This window comes from Phyllobates terribilis, unplaced genomic scaffold (genome assembly GCF_046119375.1).
Source record: "Phyllobates terribilis strain yellow unplaced genomic scaffold, ASM4611937v1 Scaffold_2__4_contigs__length_985480577, whole genome shotgun sequence".
NCBI lineage: Eukaryota > Metazoa > Chordata > Amphibia > Anura > Dendrobatidae > Phyllobates > Phyllobates terribilis.
The window spans coordinates 238,335,606-238,356,354 of record NW_027362762.1 but is presented as its reverse complement, the minus strand read 5'-3'; the positions used below and the strand labels follow the sequence as shown (position 1 = coordinate 238,356,354).

The following is a 20,749-nucleotide window of genomic DNA, read 5'->3' as shown; positions in this document are numbered from 1 at the left end:
AACACACACCAGGAGATACGGCAGAGACTCAGCGCTGTGCACGATAACACACACCAGGAGCTGCGACAGAGACTCAGCACTGTGAACGATAACACACACCAGGAGCTGCTACAGAGACTCAGCACTGTGCACGATAACACACACCGGGAGCTGCGGCAGAGACTCAGCGCTGTGGACGATAACACACACCAGGAGCTGCGGCAGAGACTCAGTGCTGTGCACAATAACGCACACCAGGAGCTGCGTCAGAGACTCAGTGCTGTGCACTATAACACACACCAGGGGCTGCGGCAGAGACTCAGCGCTGTGCACAATAACACACACCGGGAGCTGCGGCAGAGACTCAGCGCTGTGCACAATAACACACACCAGGGGCTGCGGCAGAGACTCAGCGCTGTGCACAATAACACACACCGGGAGCTGCGGCAGAGACTCAGCGCTGTGCACAATAACACACACCAGGGGCTGCGGCAGAGACTCAGCGCTGTGCATGATAACACACACCAGGGGCTTCGGCAGAGACTCAGTGCTGTGCACTATAACACACACCGGGAGCTGCGGCAGAGACTCAGTGCTGTGCACTATAACACACACCAGGGGCTGCGGCATAGACTCAGCGCTGTGCATGATAACACACACCAGGGGCTTCGGCAGAGACTCAGTGCTGTGCATGATAACACACACCAGGGGCTGCGGCAGAGACTCAGTGCTGTGCACTATAACACACACCAGGTGCTGCGGCAGAGACTCAGCACTGTGCATGATAACACACACCAGAGGCTGCGGCAGAGACTCAGTGCTGTGCACAATAACACACACCGGGAGCTGCGGCAGAGACTCAGTGCTGTGCACTATAACACACACCAGGAGCTGCGACAGAGACTCAGTGCTGTGCACAATAACATACACCAGGAGCTGCATCAGAGACTCAGTGCTGTGCACTATAACACACACCAGGGGCTGCGGCAGAGACTCAGCGCTGTGCACGACAACACACACCAGGAGCTGCGGTAGAGACTCAGCGCTGTGCACTATAACACACACCAGGAGCTGCGGCAGAGACTCAGCGCTGTGCACGATAACACACACCAGGAGCTGCGGCAGAGACTCAGCGCTGTGCACGATAACACACACCAGGAGCTGCGGCAGAGACTCAGCGCTGTACACGATAACACACACCAGGAGCTGCGACAGAGACTTAGCGCTGTGCACAATAACACACACCAGGAGCTTCAGCAGAGACTCAGCGCTGTGCACGATAACACACACCAGGAGCTGCGGCAGAGACTCAGCACTGTGCATGATAACACACCAGGAGCTGCGGCAGAGACTCAGCACTGTGCACAATAACACACACCAGGAGCTGCGGCAGAGACTCAGCACTGTGCACAATAACACACACCAGGGGCTGCGGCAGAGACTCAGCACTTTGCATGATAACACACTCCAGGAGCTGCGGCAGAGACTCAGCACTGTGAATGATAACACACACCAGGAGCTGCGACAGAGACTCAGCACTGTGCATGATAACACACACCAGGAGTTGCGGCAGAGACTAAGTGCTGTGCACGATAATACACACCAGGAGCTGCAGCAGAGACTCAGCACTGTGCATGATAACACACACCAGGAGCTGTGGCAGAGACTCAGCGCTGTGCACGATAACACACACCAGGGGCTGCGGCAGAGACTCAGCGCTGTGCACAATACCACACACACCAGGAGCTGCGGCAGAGACTCAGCGCTGTGCACAATAACACACACCAGGAGCTGCGGCAGAGACTCAGCGCTGTGCACAATAACACACACCAGGAGCTGCGGCAGAGACTCAGCGCTGTGCACAATAACACACACCAGGAGCTGCGGCAGAGACTCAGCGCTGTGCACAATAACACACACCAGGAGCTGCGGCAGAGACTCAGCGCTGTGCACGATAACACACACCAGGAGCTGCGGCAGAGACTCAGCGCTGTGCACGATAACACACACCAGGAGCTGCGGCAGAGACTCAGCGCTGTGCACGATAACACATACCGGGAGCTGCGGCAGAGACTCAGCGCTGTGCACGATAACACACACCAGGAGCTGCGGCAGAGACTCAGCGCTGTGCACGATAACACACACCAGGAGCTGCGGCAGAGACTCATCACTGGACCCCGGGATGGTAAATAAACCAAACTGCTGCCTGGGGACGTTTTTTTTTTTCTCAAACCCCTTTAAGGACCAGATGTGCTCTCTTCTCATGAAGTAGATTGAGCGGTCATTAATATTTAAGTCACATAAGAGTTCAGTGTCACAGTCTTGACATTATACCGTCACATACAGGCTGAGCTCTCATTTAATACTGAATATCTGTCTTTGGATTACAGTTCTGTAACCTGTACAGATGTGAGAGGAGTTAGAGCGTAAAAGTAAGAAGTATCAGAAGTGTGTTTTAGAGAACCCGAATATAGGACAAGGATTTGAAGAAATTACCATTTTACACGTTTTTTTCTTGTCAACAGATCTGACAGAACCACTTTCTCAAGAATATCAAGTGTAATTACATGTCTGAAGCGTGAATTGTAAAATCTGCCACATACTCCAGTGACAGTTGGTTAGGTGCTTCTCCAAGAAGAACCTGATTCTTCCTTTACTTTTAGTAATAGATGTAGAAGTCAAAATCACTTTTCATACTCGAAAGGTGTACGTGGCTAGTTATAGCCATACTGTAAGTCCTGTAAACTCCATGTAGAGCAGTGCTGGACCTGACGACTGGGCCATGGCCATTTGGTTTTGAGTTTTTCCAAAAAGTGTACACCTTACTAATACACAATTCCTAAAAAGTATACAAACATTAATGAAAATTCTGTCCTCGTGAGACGGTTATAAAATAATTTATTAGTTTATAGATTCATCTCCATACAGCAAAGATTTCTATATAGTCTGCATAGGATGTGCTGTGTCAAGAGTAGAGTTTCGGAGTTGAGTTTGCGGTTTATTACTTGATGTATATTTGCTATAAACTTAAAAATAAATTCCAATATACAGGAAAATGTATTAGATAAGCCTGTGTAACGCACACTGTCCAAACATCCGTCCACAGCTTTCAGAGGACCAAGGATGACCTTCACCATTTCTCCACTTCCACTAGCCTGAACTTTTGACACCGGTCCAGAAGGGTGTATCGGTTTAATTGTAAAGTGGTGCTGAATACTGTATTTTGATGCGATATAAATAACATTATTATATTATATTTTCATCGGTTTACATATTTTTGACCTTCTCATTGGCATGGTGCAACAGGAATATGGATTTATTTGACCGATCAGTGTTTTTACACTGCTGAGTTATGCGGTTTTTGCACTTTTTTTGTCCATGTGGTTCTTGTCTTTCTGTTTCCCATGGATTGTAATGGCACTCGAGTCAGCCGTCCACTATTATAGCCCACTTGTTTTAAGGAACATTGAGTTGTGCATTTTGACATGTGGTTGCAATTTTTTGACGGTGCACTGCCACTTCATCGGAATGGTTCTTGTTATCATGCCTTTCATCAATTACTTGTTTCCGTCCACAGGATTCACTTTCACTGGATAATTTTTCTTGATCACACCATTCTCCGTATACTCACAACACCATTGCCTGAGCAAACCGCACAAGACACGAGTTTTTACAAATCTGGCCCCGGCTAGTTTAGCTCCGATGACCATGCCTCGTTCTAAGTTGCACAGATTGTTCGGTTTTCTAATTTTAATGTTTATTCACACTGAAAATGTTCCACAAACAGGAAATTCCAGTTCTGAAAGGGCAGATGTCTGTAATAAAGTGGCCATTAAGTGAATATTGTGTAGACCTCATCAAGACGATAACAAGGTGCCAAGAGAATTGACTGCTACATTGAATTTTTCAGCTCCTGCTTAAAAGTAGCATTTAAGCAAACTAAATATAGCCTGTGAGACGCTTGTGTTTCCAAAAAGTGAAGTTTTGCAATGTTTGTATCCAATAGTTGGAAAAGATGCAAGAATAAACAAGATGAAACCTTGGCAAGGACATGTAGATGTAACTGAAATCTGCTCGAGAATGGAGTAAAAATGTCAGCCACTGACACTATACTGATGGTGGTTAATGAGCGGAGGATGGTTGTTGATAATGTTGAGGCTGCATTTCGGCAGCAAATCACATAATTATTCTTCTTGTAGTGTATCAAAAAAAGGAAAATGAAAGGCACCCAGACCCACATCAGACTGAATAGTTCTATCAGAACTGCAGGATCAGAAAGTGTTTTCACATGGAACCTGCCTTTATCTGACGATCTCATTAGCCATTAATGTAGTTATGTTGTCTTTTCTATCACCATAATCAAAAAGTGTGTTATATTGTCAGAAGCTATATTTTAACTCTTTAGTTCTTTAGGTGTTTTTTAAAAAATACAGAACCAAATCAAATATTATATATAGACCAAACTCCTTAAAGCGGTTGGCCACTTTATCTTTATTTTCACAGATGTGTCTGGGACATGATTTTGTGACACTTACTAATATGTTACAGGTTCTCTTCCTGCACTTGTTAGTATAGTCTTCAACATATAGTGCGTAGCCCTCCTGACCACGCTATGTCCGCTGATGGAGGAGCATGTGACCAGACCTGTCCATCAGCCTCATCCAACTGAAAAACTGCTTACCCATGTGAGTTGTTTCCATTGCAGGAGGCTGATGGACTGGTCTGGTCACAAGCTCCTCAACCAGCTGCCATTGTATGCACAGAACTATTAAAGGGGTTGTCCACTACTTTCACATTGATGCCCTATCCGTAGGATAGGGCATCAATGCATGATCGGCCGGGGTCCCGCATGCAGCACCTGCGCCGATCAGCTGTGATCGGCGGCCAGAAGTGCTTACCTGCTGTGCTTGGCCGTCAAGTTGTAGTGGCCGGCGCTTGTTACTGCACATCCGCCTCCCATTCAATTGAATGGGAGGCGGATGTGCAGTACCCTCCGGCGGCCACTACAGATGGCAGCCAAGCACCGCAGGTAAGCACTTCTGCCTGCCGATCACAGCTGATGTGCGGGACCCCAGACGATCATACATTTATGCCCTATTCTACGGATAGGGCATCCGTGTGAAAATAGTGGACAACTCCTTTAAGTCTATGAGGAAGACGGCACTAACATGTACTGGAGGAGAACCTGTAATATACAGTTGTGCTCAGAAATTTTCCTTTCTTGGCCTTGTTTCAGAGAATATGAATGATAACAAAAAAACTTTTTCTCCACTCATGGTAATTAGTTGGGTGAAGCCATTTTTTGTCAAACTACTATGTTTTCTATTTTTAAATCGTAAGGACAACCAAAAACATCCAAATGACCCTCATCAAAAGTTCACATACCCCAGTTCTTAATACCCCCTTAATAACATCAATGACAGCTTGAAGACTTTTGTGGTAGTTGTGGATGAGGTTCTTTAATTTCTCAGATGGTAAAGCTGCCCATTCTTCTTGGCAAAAAGCCTCCAGTTCCTGTAAATTCCTGGGCTGTCTAGCATGAACTGCGCGCTTGAGATCTCCCCAGAGTGGCTCAATGATATTGAGGTCAGGAGACTGAGGTGGCCACTCCAGAACTTTCACTTTGTTCTGCTGTAGCCAATGACAAATTGATTTGCCCTTATGTTTTGGATCGTTGTCATGTTGGAACGTCCAAGTACATCCCATGCGCAGCTTCCTGGCTGATGAATGCAAATTTGATTCCGGTATTTGCTTATAACATGCTGCATTCATCTTTCCTTCAACTTTTACCAAGTTTCCTGTGCCTTTGTAGCTCACACATCCCCAAAACATCAGCAATCCACCTCCGTGCTTTACTGTAGGAATGGTGTTCCTTTCATCATAGGCCTTGTTGACCTCTCTCCAAATGTAACATTTATGGTTGTGGCCAAAAAGTTCAATTTTGGTCTTATCACTCCAAATTAACTTGTACCAGAAGTTTTGAGGCTGGTCTCTGTACTATTTGGCATATTGTAGGTGAGATACTTTGTGGCATTTGCACAGAAATGGCTTTCTTCTGGCGACTCGAATGTGCAGCCCATTTTTCTTCAAGTGCCTCCTTATTTTTTTCAGAGAGACCTGAATTTCAGCTGATGTTATTTGTGGGTTTTTCTTTGCATCCCAAACAATTTTCCTGGAAGTTGCGGCCAAAATTTTTGGTGGTCTACCTGACCGTGGTTTGGTTCTTACAGATCCCTTGATTTTCCATTTGTTAATCACAGTTTGAATGCTGCTGACTGGCATGATCAATTCCTTGGATATTTTTGTACCCCTTTCCTGTGTTATACAGCTCAACTACCTTTTCCTGTAGATTCGTTGACAATTCTTTTGCTTTCCCCATGACTCATAATCCAGAAACGTCAGTGGCTGGATGAAAGATTCAAGGGTCTGTCTGGATCCCAGAAACTCACTCAGCTTTTATGCACACACCCTGATTACAAGCAAACAGGTCACAGGTGAGGATGTTAGCTTTAGTAGCCATTCAAACCCATTTGTGTCAAATTCTGTGCATGTGATCAAGCCAAAATCACCAGGGTATGTGAACTTTTGATCAGGGTCATTTGGATGTTTTTGGTTGTCATTAAGATTTAAATAGAGAAAACACAGTAGTTTGACAATAAATGGCTTCACCCAACCAATAACCATGAGTGAAGAAAAAGTTTTTTTGTTATCATTCATATTCTCTGAAACAAGGCAAAGAAAGGAAAAATTCTGCCAGGGTATGTAAACTTTTGAGCACAACTGTATATATTAGTAAGTGCGATCCTAACACATTTGTTAAACTGATGATAAAGTGGCCACCTCTTTTTAATCATAAGTTCTTATACTGCTATATGAGGAGCAAATATTACGATACAATTTTTCATAGGTTTACTGACCAATAATATGTAAGGGTCAAATATTACTGCCAAACCATGAATATATATTGCTACTACATAGTGAGGGAATTGTTACCACTATGATTTAAAAAAAAATAAATTAAAAAAAAAAAGCGATATGTGGATAAATCCTGCAAGGTTGCCCATGAGGCGGCAGGCCCTGTGGCTGCTACGGTGCTAGCTATACCCCTGGTGGTGAGAATATTCACATTTACCATGGTTTCCTTACTCTACTACTGAATTTCTACACCTGACAGAAGATAAGTACCACCACATTCTTCACAAGTGTCACATACCCTCTGGTTTTGCTTTTCCTTTTTTTTTCCACAGCTTTGTAAAAAAAACGCTTTCAAGACAAAAGAAAAGTAAGGAGTTGCTCTTCTTTCCCTGTGCACTGCCCTTTTTGGGGGCTCTTGATCAATGAGGAAATAATGTATTTATACATTACATGGTAATTTTAGGACCATTCTCATGTCACTCTGTGATAAGCACTTAAGTTTACATATACGGTATGTTGTCCTTTCAATAAGTGAGATCTTATTATGTTAAGATTATGACCTAATTAACCAGACCTCATTTTCTGTACATTTGTTTTCTACTTATGAGCGTTTACATTTAATCTAAAATTCCAACATTTGCACCAATTACAATTTTGCAGACATTTGACCCATAAGTTGTGAAGTTTGTATGCTGTAGAACATTTTATATATTAAGTTCGGTTTACAAGATCTCAATAGGGTTAAAATCTTAAAAGTAGTGACTCTATCAAAGACGGTACTTGGGCTGATTCTTTTTTAGTTTTGTAAAGCTTAGACCGCTTAGCGTTCCAGTTCATTGTCCTGCTGCCTGCTGACATTTCAGCCGCTCGGACCCTAAATAAAGGGGCATGGCCTGTATTAGCCGTAAGTCAGCTGGAAATGACACTGGAGTTTGGCGTTACGTGGCCAGTTTCCTTATTACTCAATGTTTGTCAGACCACTGTCTGATGTTCTGAAGTTTTATATCTGGTGTTTTTAATTCTCATTGGTTTTAAGGTCCAGTTTACCCCATGGTGGTCAAGGGTCTTGAGAGAATCTATCAAATGTTTGACAACAGCTATAAACTAAAACAGAAAGCTGTTACTTTTGGTCGAATGTGGATATGTTCCTAGTAAGGCAAGGTGACATAAATATGACGAAAGCAGGATTATTCTGCACCAGAGTTGCTCATTCTTTCCGACTCTGAAATCAGAGCTATTGCTGTGTAACTGTAGACCACATGGCCTTCTACACATAAGACTAAAGTGGGCCGAGCCTGCTGATCAGCTAGTGTACGGGGCCTCCCGACTGTCCCCTGACGACTGATCGCTGCTTGGGAGAATTGCAGTGAACGAATAGCTGAAATCTCCAGCAGACAGGTGCAAGAAGTTCACAAACGTAAGGAGACAGACTTTGTTGCCAGTGGTTGTACAGCCAGGTATTTGGGAAGGTTCCTTTCATCCTGTCAGGTCATGTACTGTTTCTCCATTATTTCATCTTTTGATCATAACATTTTCTAATGCCAAAGTTAGTACATGTCCACTTTTTTCAGAAGATATTGGAGGCAATGGCTCCAGTTGCCAACCACAACTCCAGCAAATAACATTCCCCCTTCAGCACAGGCTTAGGCCTCATTCAGCCCTTTTTTTCATTTTTTTTTTTTACGTATGAGAATAAAAGACCGAGTATCTCCAATAGTTTCTCCAGTGATTTTCCTTACTTTTGTCAGAGTGAGATCTCATCCTTCTTCTATCAGTCAGTTAGAAATGGACAGCACACAGATGGCATCCGAGTTCTGGCTGATTTTTTTCACATACCCATAGACTTTCATTGTTGAGTTTGATCAATATCGGACATGTCTCCGCAATTTACACAGACTACTCGTCAACAAAAAAATCACAGACATATGAACAGCCCCATAGATTATTATAGGTAAGAGGGCTATCTGTGAAAAAAGCGTATAGCACTCCTATGTGAAAACTGACGTGTGAATGAGCCCCAACTGTCCGTCATCGATCTGACTACGTTGGGTGTTTTGGGTGACACTGTGGGTGCAGGCACAGCTCTGTCTACAAGGGTTAAAGGGTCATTTCTATCAGTTTCTTTCTGCAGGAATCTCTTGCGATTGTGTTACCAATTCCGGAAGTTATCTTTAAAATTCATCAGCGCCGTTGGTCTCTTGAGATTCTCATTTGCTCATGCATGTTGCCTGTCAGGCAGTTTTTTCGTCTCTGTGTAATTTCTAATAGCGAGGACAGATCAGCTCCTCTTCTGTAATCATCTTTCAGACTTGTCAAACCAACCTAGCAGAATTACACCCCGCAAAAGGATGTTTGCTTTCCTCTAAAGTATAATTCTGCTGACTGAATATATGTGCTAATTTAAAGTTGAATTGAGCCATGGGATTTTTATTTAATGATCGGCTTCATATAAATGCAAATTACAATGAATCCAGGGATCCCTGAGCTGTTTCATGTTGTTTAAAGCAAAAGTGTTAGTTTTCAGTTTGCTTACAGTGTAAATGGCGCTACCACTGCTCCGTGCCATTACAGAATGTGCTTACTGTGTCTTTTACCTCTGCTCAGCATTGTACATCATTGGATCCTATCTTTTAACAAATGTGTACTATCCATTTCCTCGCGACACACTAAGCGGCTGGCAGTGAAAGCTGCGCCTGTCCACCGTTAAACAAATTAAATATTGTTATCTGTAATTACAAAAACATGGTGGAAGCATGTTCAGTCTTAACGCTATTAATTGAATTTCTCTGTAAGGCAGAGCCAATGCCCTGACTTTCAAATTAATCTTACAGAGCTGGATTAATGTAGATTTCTTTCTCTTTTTTTTTTTTTTTTTGCAATTACGAGATCTGTGATATTTTAGAAATATTTTGTAAGGCTTGGACAATAACTGAACTTCAGCGGTGCAATTGTGGCCACAAGAGTCTTATAGCTACGAGTTTTCAGCTGGAGAGTCGCTCAGCTTTCACCCCTTGGAAGAGGACCTTTCACCAGTTTGCAAAACTCCCCCCATAATGGAATAGTGGCTGCAGAGCTGAATAAAATGTAATTTTTTATTTTTTAATTTCTGCTCTCCATTGAAGAAATATTAGCTTGTAAGGTTTAGGTTATGGTTTGATGACTCTACAACTGGGTGTTGTTAGGGATTTGTTTTTGAGGGTGTGTACTTCTTTCCCTGCATAAAGTTTACCAATCATAAGCAGGCAGTGTCATGCAAGGGAAAAAAGAACATGCATCCAGAAGAATATGTTTTCTCCCTTGAGATGTAATGATAGACAGTCCTATCCAGCTGTGATCTCTGTAGCTATTATGTCATACAGAGCAGAGCTAAGTGTGATTAGAATCTGTACTAGAGGGTGTACTCCCCCCTACCCTCACACTGACTGCTATGAGATGAAAGCTGGAGGTGTTTGTAATTACACTCAGCACTGCTCTATACTACACTGTTGCTGGGGAGGTCAGGGTGTTCTATGATTACATCTCACAGGAGAAAGTAAATTCTGACTCACAATCCTGATTACGTAACAATTACTATTGACTTCTGGTAACCATGTGGTTATAGTACATTTTATGTGAACACAGGACTTTTTATACGCAGCTGTTGTCCATAGATTGCTGTGTGAGTATAAATATATTGTTTGCATTCCCTTTATAGGTTCCTGAGTAAAAGCGACTTTGCTGAACTTTCTAATAACAAATCAAAGTGACTGCTTTTCTGTGGTTGTCACCTTTCATAACTGCTTTTATCTATTTGTGAGTAAATGGAAATATATAGATGTGCTGCATCACAAAATATTGCAGTATTTTAAATGAACAAAAGTCTGCATGATATACGAAATTGCTATCTCTGCATTTATAATGACCCAAGCTATAAAGTTAAACCACACAATGAACGTTTGTATAACACACAAATGTTTCCCAAGAAAGAACAATTGAAAACAGTAGTTTTCAACAAAAAATACTGCTACCAAAATTTGATGGGTTTTCCACTAGTTTGATTTTGATGATACGAGATTGGACACGTGTCACCCCCATTCCACAGATCAGCTGTTATCAGCTATAGCACCTGCCAGAAGTAACCAGTGCATGGAGCGGACCCCCACAGCACCGCGCATTGTTCAGTAATACAGTTCACTAGGAACTAAGCTGCTGTGGCACGGGCCACAAAAACGTGTACAACACTGTGTGGCCTGCGCCCCCACAACTGATAATAACTAATCTGTGGGGGTGCTGGGTGTCGGACCCCACTAATCTGATATTGATAACCTATCCCAAAAATTGGTTATCAGTATCTAAGTAGGGGACAATCCTTATAAATAAAAGTGGTTTTATTCTGCAAAAGAGGTCAAACAATTACCAATTTGGTACTGCAATAGTTGAGAAAGAAATTAAAGAAAATGAAAATAGCAGGATTGCTGGTTAATTTATTTTTGTTTGTTTTTTTAACTTCCCCACCTTTCTCCCTTGGGAAAAAAGCTAGAAAGTTGGAGTGGATTAATCAAGTACTTCATTCCTGAAAGTGGTGTTAAAAAGTCACACATTTTTTCACTTTTTGACATTTTCGGACAACTTTTGGAAAAGCGGGAGAGCTATGATTGAGAGGCTTGGCATAATACTGCCACATCAGATTCCATATGATAACAGTGGTTGAAACTGTAGTAGAAATCTACTGCCGTCACCGACTGGAGAAGATCTCCGACAGCTGAAAGATGCACCGCCATTAAGATGCATGTCCAGCAGGTTCTTAATCCAGCAGGTTCTTGATGAAGACTAGCATGCGGAACAGCAGACCTTGTTCGTTTTCCCCCTAGATATATTCCAAAGTGGTGGCATTAAAAATACAACTCCTCCTGCAAAAACAAGCTCTCATATGGCTGTATAAGGGGAACAAATATATATCTCAGAATACATTGTACCACGTCTCCTTCATTCCGTCTATGTGTATACATGCAGAATCCAGTAATGAATAATATCACTGACAAAACCTTGTTTTCTTGGTTTTCTGTGTGATCCTTTCCCTTTTTATCGTACATTATATCAAGTGTGTGCCAATGTATTTGTTCCCCATCCCTTTCTGATCATACAGTTCTGTCTGTTCAGACGATTCCCTAGATGTTGTCGCCATGCTCCGGTAGCCATGATATCAGTTGGGTCATCAGCTTTCACAGTCATTGAGATGCAAATGACACGTTCATTATTTTGTGGCGGATTTTGGATGCAGAGTTTAGTTGTAATCAAGCAAATCATCTGTTGATGAAGAGTCGGCGAAACAGAGGCCCGGACTAATACAAATAGTGTGCTTCAGCAGAAAGCTCTCCATGAATGGCTGCTAATGAGAGATGAATAAATAATTGGCCCGTCTAGACATTTAGGCAGTAATCTCCTTGCAGGTCTATTAATCTGCCCTTGTTCTATGCATAAACTATTCATAAAACTGCGTCCATTGGAAAAGGTAGATGTGGACCATGGGCGCTGCCGGGACTTGGTCCAAGCAGTCATTTCTTTCTTCCTCCTTTTAATAATTAAATGCGATTTTATAAATACATCAGAGGAAACCTAATGAAGATGAAGGTGCGCAGGGGGAGACGCCGTGACATCTTCTCGCCGTTGGCTTGTGTTAAGTCAGATATAACTACAGCTGATTCCTTTTTAGGGAGCGATGAAGTTACAGATTTTCACCAGGGACATATGATTTATGAGTGACCTTAGCTCGCAGGGTTCAGGAAAAACTGAAGATAAGACAGAAGCCATATTCCTTTTGAGATTACTGTCAGTGGCTGTAAAGCCTGCGGCCTGAAGTAAATCAATTGAACTCTCGTCCACTTTACTAGATAGCGAGCGCCAAACGAAATGAGGCTGATTTTATTAAGAAAAGGATGATGTATGAGCCGGTTAAAGGCTTGTCTAGTTTTAAAATTGCTGGTTTTCGTCATAACAGAGTGATCTTTTTTATCTGTCTGTATGTCTGACATTACTATGGTAACCCGGCGGCTGATGGAATTCCCTCAATCTTGTATTTTTTCTTCTTTTTTGCAGAGAGTGAAGAGACCGGAGTGATGGATAGCCTGCTGGAGGCCCTGCAATCCGGAGCAGCTTTCCGAGACCGGAGAAAGCGGACTCCGCGGCCTAAAGGTGACTACAATACCTTTCGTCTATTCCAAGGCATATTTTGTTCAGTATGTGCACCTAAAACATTCATCATAAATCCAGAGCAGCCGGGAAGAAGTGCTTAAAGTGGCAGCAGTGAGCGTAATCCTTTCCTGCTCAATGACAAATGTCAGGAAAGACGCTAATTCCTGCTGGCTGATGTCACTAGCACTTTGCTACCAATGCACTGAGCTTCCCATAAGCTGCTGATTAGGACCAGCCTCGGCTCCCGACCATATGCACATTATCTCCGGGGTATGCTAATATGGCTAAGTAGGTTGTACCGTCCCCATCACTCCTGTTATGTCACGTCCTCAGCTGGTACATCGGCCCGTCACTTCACAGGGACAGGATTTGTATGGGAACTATTGTGCTTATATAAAATCTCTTTCTGGTTTTTCCCAGATATACAGGACAATCTGAGTCCGTCATCAGAGAGGCCTATTCTAAAGCCTTGTAACCATGGTAATGGAAAGCGCTCATGCATTACAGGCTTATGTCTATCTTCATTCTGCTGATATATGATTTTGGCTTGAGGTTTACTGCAAAAGACAATGACACTACCTGCACCTTACAGGGCTCACGTCTTACCCCGATAAGTCTCCTCCTCTGCGCTTTGCATGCTGCTTTGGCTTTGGCGCATGGTTATTATCCGTTTTGCATGTATAAAACACCCCTAAATGTATTAATGTATGGTTTATAGTGATTGCATGTACTGTACTTTGCTATTTTGTACTTTGTTACAGGCTTTCAGGGTAATAGGTGCTATGTAAAGAATGTTTCCCCCTTTCTGCAATCTGTAACCATAGCATATTGCTCCAGACATTAACCGCTCGTCCAGCTAATGATAGGAACGTCTCTTCACTTCTCTGGTCACACAAGGGCTTTTTATTATACGTTTTCTACACACACTGCTGCATTGCAGGTAGTGGGCAATGATATTACCACTCAGGTATGTCTGTCTGCAGCACTCATTTCACGTCGTGCCCAGTACAGTACATATATAATATTAACCTTGTGATGCTTGAAGGTATATACTACTTTCTAAACAGGTTTTATCTCTTCTACAAATGTACAGATCTAGCAAAGGTTACCTTGACTGAGCGAACACAGCACCAGGATTACCTGGGCACAAATTCAACACCTAATTTAAATATAGATATGGGGTTAATCTGCAGGTTAATAGTGTTCTGAACCTACCTGGTGCCCACATTGACAGCCGGCTCTAATGCTGAGCCGGCTGTCAGTCAGTGCTGGGGTGTGGTTTTCAGACTCCGCTCACTATGCACAGAGCGGTGAGTGAATACGCTCCTGCCCACCTTATGACTGAAAGCCCGAGCCTGCCGGGAGGAATAAAGTTAATTTCCCCCAAGTAGTGGTGCTCTCAGTGCGAGACCTGGGGAGGTTTAGAACACTATTAAAATGTAAATTAACCCCCATTTCTTCAGGTTAAAGGCGTTTTTTTTTTGTTTGTTTTTTTACATTACATATTCCCTTTAGCATTGGTTATGTGCATTGGGCTTGTGCAACATTAAAGGGTGTCCACCACCCCCAAAACGCATTTTAAATGGGCTATATAGTGTTGTAGGCGACTTAGCTCCTATAACAGCCATATTAGCACTGTACCTGTCACTGGTACATTGTCTGATATAAAATAACTTAATATCTATGCAGTTGAGGAGGCTACAGTGCACCCTTAGCATGGCCAAGAGTTTGGTGCACCATTACGCCTCCTCATTTATATATTGGAATTCTTCCCCCACTTCTGATTGACAGTGCTAGCTTCCCAGAGCGAGCTCTGTCTGAATGCTGCCCTCGTGTGTCAATCAGAAGCGGGGGAAGGACCCTAATAATGAAATAAGTGGGCATAACAGTGCATCAAACCCTTGGCCAAGCTAAGGGTGCACCAAAGCCTCCTAAGTGATAGGTACAGTGCTAATATGGTCGTTAAAGGGGCTAAGTCCTTTACAACACTGTATAACCCAAATGCATTTTGGGGGTGACTGATTCCCTTTCAGTTATCTTATTCCTTTTAAGTGGTGTGTCACCTCCTGTGCAGTTTATTGTAGTTTTGATAAAGCCACTGATTGATCCGCAGGAGATTACCATTAGATGACTAGTGAACTGCTGCCATGTATCCTCCATATTCAGGAGCTAATTGGCAGCTTCTGACCCATGTACAGTGTACACAGCTGCCAATCAGAGGTGTGGGCGGGGTTATGCAGAGAAAACAAGGATGTTATCAAGATGACAGCAAGTAGCTCAGTTAGTGATAAACCTCTGGAATCAGGGTTTCTACCTTATCCTACTATTAGATGAGTTAGCAAAAACCTGGTGACAGATTCCCTTTAAAGTAATCTAACCTTCTGTGACTAGTTATCAAGATGGTGCATGGTGTAGGACATGCTAACCTTTGCTACATCTGTATGATCATGACCTGAATGCTTGCATGCAAGGAGGTAGTCAGGGGTTTGTTTCACTACCTACTAGAACTAAAGACTGAATTTAGTCATAGTGGATGATCTAAATGCCCAGCGCCATCATTGAACGTTTATTTATATACATGGCCCCTTTTCCAGATGCTGTTTAGCCCACACTTAGCTAAAAGTGGAGTTTCAGTGAGTAGAATACCCCTTCCCCTGCTCGCTAGAGCGAAGCATCAGGACTAGTGTTGAGCGAGTCTGTTCTATTAACCCTTTCACCGAGTATGCTCGGGCCGAGCTCCGAGTATTTACAGCTGCTCGGTGATATGGTTGAATTGCTCCCGTGTGCATGATTTGCGACTGTTTGACAGCTTTATTACATGTGAGGAATGTGTAAGAAATAGACATTCCTCACATGTATTAAAACTGTCAAACAGTTGCAAATCATGCACACGGGAGCGATTCAATCATATCACCGAGCAGCTGTAACTACTCGGAGCTCGGCCTGAGCATACTCAGCGAAAGGGTTAATAGAACATACTAGCTCAACACGAATCAGGACCCCTGTGACATCCGCAGTGCTCTGGGCGGCAGCGGTGGGACGCCGTGTGATGAACTAGACTGTGAGCGGTGTCCACTCAGAACAAGCCTGTTAAACTGTCCCAACAGTGAAAGGGTTTCGTTTTCTTGACATACACTAATAAAATCTCAATTATAAAACAAAGAAATATCTTATTCTTTCCCGGTAGATTTTGGGATTAGCAGATGTTCTCATTTCTCTGACATGTGACAATTGGAGAAGACGTCTTCTCTGATTGGTAGTGAGGTGATAATATGCAGAGAGGTTTATGGACAGTAAATCCGCTCAGGGGTCACTAAGTTAGTAAAGGAGACTTAATAGCAGTAATATGTAATCGGCAGCTTAGAGAGGGACTAACACCCCGCTTTCTGAAATCTGTCTTGTGTGACTCTTGCCAGAGATGGATTACACTTGACAGCAGGCAGTGGGCAGCAAGGTAGACAATAGGGAGGTGCCTAGTGGACGGGACAACATTTCTACACTAATACATTTACAGATTACCTATTTCGTGTATTAGAGCATGTGACCAGACCTGTCCATCAGTCTACTCCAATAGAAAAGCTGTTTTCTTATGTGAGGCTTTCTATTGGACGAGGCTGATGGACGGGTCTGGTCACATGCTCCTCCACCAGCAGCCATATTGTGGACAGGAGAGCTGTGCAGTCTGCGAGGAAACCTGCACTAATAATAGTGGGATAAGAACCTGTCACACCGATGTAATGGTAAGTGCCACAAAAACATGTCCCCAACACATCTGTTACAGTAAAGATAATGAGCCAACCTGCAATAGACAGTGTTATACATCGGCTACTGGAGGCACGTGGTGCAAAATGTTCTATGAAACCCAATTGCAAAAATGATCCCCCCCCCCCCTCCCCAAATTGTATGCATTTAAGTAAGAAAAAAAATAGTCCCCTTTAAATATATGTCAGATCAAGGTCCACCAATAATTTCCAGCATTATCTAATAATTTGTGGTTATCACAGTTTGTTTAGATGAAGTTTTTGATGCAGATCAGTTCCCTATTATGTAGCATGGCGTTTCATGTGGCATTTTGCCCAGCTTTCTACCCAAACACATACATATAAGCTTTCCCCGCCGCTTATTGCTCACATAAACTAATGCTCGGTGTGACATTTTACAGATTTTTAGGCATGATACTAAAATGAACATCTTAGAAAAATAAAATGTCATCTGTAAATGCCTGTAAACTCATTTCAGCATTTTCTTTTATTACTGAATTCTGCTTGATCGAGCCTTGTTTATGCCTTAAATAACTCACGACAATTTAGGAGTCAATGGGCTGAATTTATTCCCGGCGTCTCAACTTGACATTTTCAGCTTTTCTTCACATTGTTATTTGCACATATTAATACATGTAGTATTGCACTTGGAGAAAAGGCTGCTCTCTGGGAGGAAACTAGCTGTGGTAATGTCCAGGTTGGGTTACTAGCCCTAGCCCAGGCCTGATGTGCGGATTGCAGGCTGCCGCTGCACATTATTTCATGCAGTATAAAATATCCATATGTTTCACACTGCCCCTGTCTGAATCTGTAACTCTTCCTGGGGTGCATACCGTTAGTTCTAGCTGGATATATCCCAAGAAGATACTTCCAAGGAGGTTAATAGCTTTTTTATACTGCATTTCTGTCTCTTTCAATATTAGTTGTTAAAGAATTTAGTGCAAACATTTTTATGGGTGGTCTTATTTCTTATATCATTTATATCTTATTACGCAGCTTTAATTAGCAGTGGTATATTGAAATATCATGGTTTAGGTCATTGGGCGTGAATGTGTTAAAAATAACAAAATGAGGCAGATTTTTCTGCTGTTCACCTCATGGATCCAGTGCGGACCCCTCCAGTGGTCTACCCCAGATCGGGAAGCCATGACGGACCGTTCTCCAGTCACCAGGCCGCTGTATAGCACTACAGTGTACACAGCTTTATGCTGACGCTCACCAAGATACACAGTGGTCTGGGAGCCAAAAGGGAGGACAGGGCTGATGGGAGCAAAGGCCACATTCTGTTTTTGCACTCTGGCCCTCTGTTGTCTAGATCAGCCTGTTTTATTTAGGGTGGATTAGCTCTGCTTTAGGCACAAATGGAAGGAGCCTTTATGGAGCTCTTTGAGTTCAGAGGGTTTCCCAGAACCTTAGCATTCTTTTTCTAATCTGATCAGAGTGGAAAGGGTGAAATTCTCACCAAATCTGCATGTTACTGATGTGGATTTTGATTTGTCGTCGTTTTTCTCTCCCCCAATTTTTGTACCTGCTCTTCCTCGTGTCAAAATGGCATGGAAAACCCCTGCTGGATAATCTTCTCTCTGAAGCCTGCTGACAGTAGATGCAACTGTGGGCCTCACCACGGTCTTGTGCTCCCAATGCACTCTTTTATTTCTACAGGCTCATCTAATATTTAACCTGCAAAAAGCATTAATTGCATCGCCCATAGTGGTAGAGTAACGAAAATTACAGTGGTGCTGGATCGGTCTGAGGACAGACACCCGTTGTGACCATTGGACCATTTTGACTTTAATGGGGTCCATCATATTTCTGCCATGATGTGCGTCATTTACTGGACAAAATAGCGGAGCATTCAGCATTATTTTCTATGTCGTATTTGGCCTAATCGGTAACCGAGCCCCAATATGGATGGAAACACAATCTAATACAGTTGGCGCTACATGCGTGAAAATGATATGAACCGATTCTTATCACTCTGGGGTATTTAGATGCGGTGATGGTATTCTGCAGTTAAACATGAACTTGAAGCTATGTCCATAGCTAACAGCTATTATGTGATAATGCAGGTGTATAGTGCAAAGAAGTCAAAGTGTGAACAGAGAATTCTTGTTTCTCATACACTTTGCTGGTACTGCCAGACGCAGCTGAAAATTAGCATAAAAATCTGCTGCAAAACACGTATGTGAACATAGCCTTAGTGTTAGCCGTTAACTACAGAAAAGTACCTATAGATGACTGAGTGCTGACCAGAAGATGCCACCATTGCTCAGAGCGTATTCTTTTCCATTATCATCTTGTCCAGCACCTTTGTTATGATACTGTCAGTCTGATGTGGACAGGATAGCAAGTATTACAGTTTTCATGATTCGTCCCCGTCTTGCATACATTGCATCTATTCCCAGTTGCCTGCATGCTTCAATCTGTTGTAATTACAGTTGTTATCACACGCAGGACACACTCCACTAGAGGCAATACATTAGTAAGTGAATCCTCATACTGCAGTTAAACCAGTTACACACAATTTTAATGATCAGAAAACGACATTAAAGAAAATGTGATCTGAACGTGATCTATTGTTTAAATATATTTTTTAAAATTATGCATATATGTTTTATTTTATTTTGATTGGCGCACCTTACTCCAGTGGGGTATATGTTCAATATTGGTGTATGAAATGTCAGTCTTAATAATTTCCCCACATTCATTTTGCACAGAAAATGCTTTACCTTTGTTTTCAGTACAGGCAGGATTTTAATGAAAGATGTCACACTGTATTCAGTAGGTAACACAGGAGCCATTTAATATGCAAGTTGTCTCTTCAGAGAGGAAGAGGACTAGAACTCTAGTGCCACCTATAGGAAGTGGCAATCCTAAAAGTCAATTTAATGAGCCTTGTAACATGACTTAGCATAATAGTCAACCCAGAATCTCAGTTTGCAGACACTGTGTTTCGCGGTGCTGCCCCTCATCAGTGTGAAGTGTGACAAATGGTTTGGCTAGGTGAGAGGTGCCTGACCGGGATCCAAGAGGTAACATTTCTCCTTGTGGAGACTGACATGCCTGGCATGCAAATGTGAGGAAACTTTTAAGCCTTGCAATGCTTCTCTGGGAAATTAAATATGCAAATTGCCTCATCAGAGAGGAAGAGGACTAAAACTCTAGTGCCACTTATTGGATGTAGTAATCCTAATAGTCAATTTGGACCCCTTTAACAAGCCTTGCAATATGACTTGGTGTCAGGGATAACACAGAGACGGCATCGGGGAGATCACGCAATATCTCATCGTGCCGTCACTGTGTCACAGATTTCGTCCGGAAACGTGAGCACACGATCCAGACTACTCACTTCTTAGGTATCGGCAAGCAACCAGTGAGCGTATGGCGTCACACCTCTGGATTCCAACGCATGGAATATGTGTTTACTACGCCCTTCATACGGTCACTGTCAGCTTCACAATAGCCCAATTATTAATAGTATTCGCTGCCACCACCGTCCAGATATGAAATATAATGCAGGCGCCTGCTTTTTGGTAGTGTAAGGCTTCGGGGGAGGGAACGATTACTGGACAAAAGAAACAGAACTATTCAATTTTATATTTAATCCAAAAGGGAGGCAGTGTTTAGGAAAAATATACAAGATTTTACAAAGGAGACATACAATACATAAGCAGTTACACAAAATAATAAGGATTAAAGAAGAAACCTACTCTATACTGTTAGCAGGGACGAATCAGCATAGGTGGAGGAAGGGCTCCTCGATTTAATTTGAACGTTATCGAACTTGACCCATTGCTTATAGTATCTATACCCCCCCTGGCAATGAGTACTGCTCCAACCTCAGCAAACTATTTTATGGTTAAGGGAGAGACCTATCCACATGCCCTTGTGCTGACATCACAGGGGCTGGGGCTCCACCCTTC

General features: G+C 42.8%; 1 protein-coding gene across 4 annotated transcripts in view; it reads left to right on the top strand.

Moving 5' to 3' along the window:
• Window positions 1-20,749, top strand: part of DIAPH3 (diaphanous related formin 3) — an 801,864-nt gene that overhangs the window by 594,450 nt on the left and 186,665 nt on the right. For 3 of the 4 annotated variants that reach the window (XM_073663944.1, XM_073663943.1, XM_073663946.1), the window contains 2 exons: window positions 12,970-13,065; window positions 13,486-13,545. In XM_073663944.1, the coding sequence (XP_073520045.1) occupies window positions 12,970-13,065; window positions 13,486-13,545 (156 nt within the window). The remainder of the gene's footprint in view (window positions 1-12,969; window positions 13,066-13,485; window positions 13,546-20,749) is intronic. The other variant, XM_073663945.1, reaches the window with a different exon arrangement.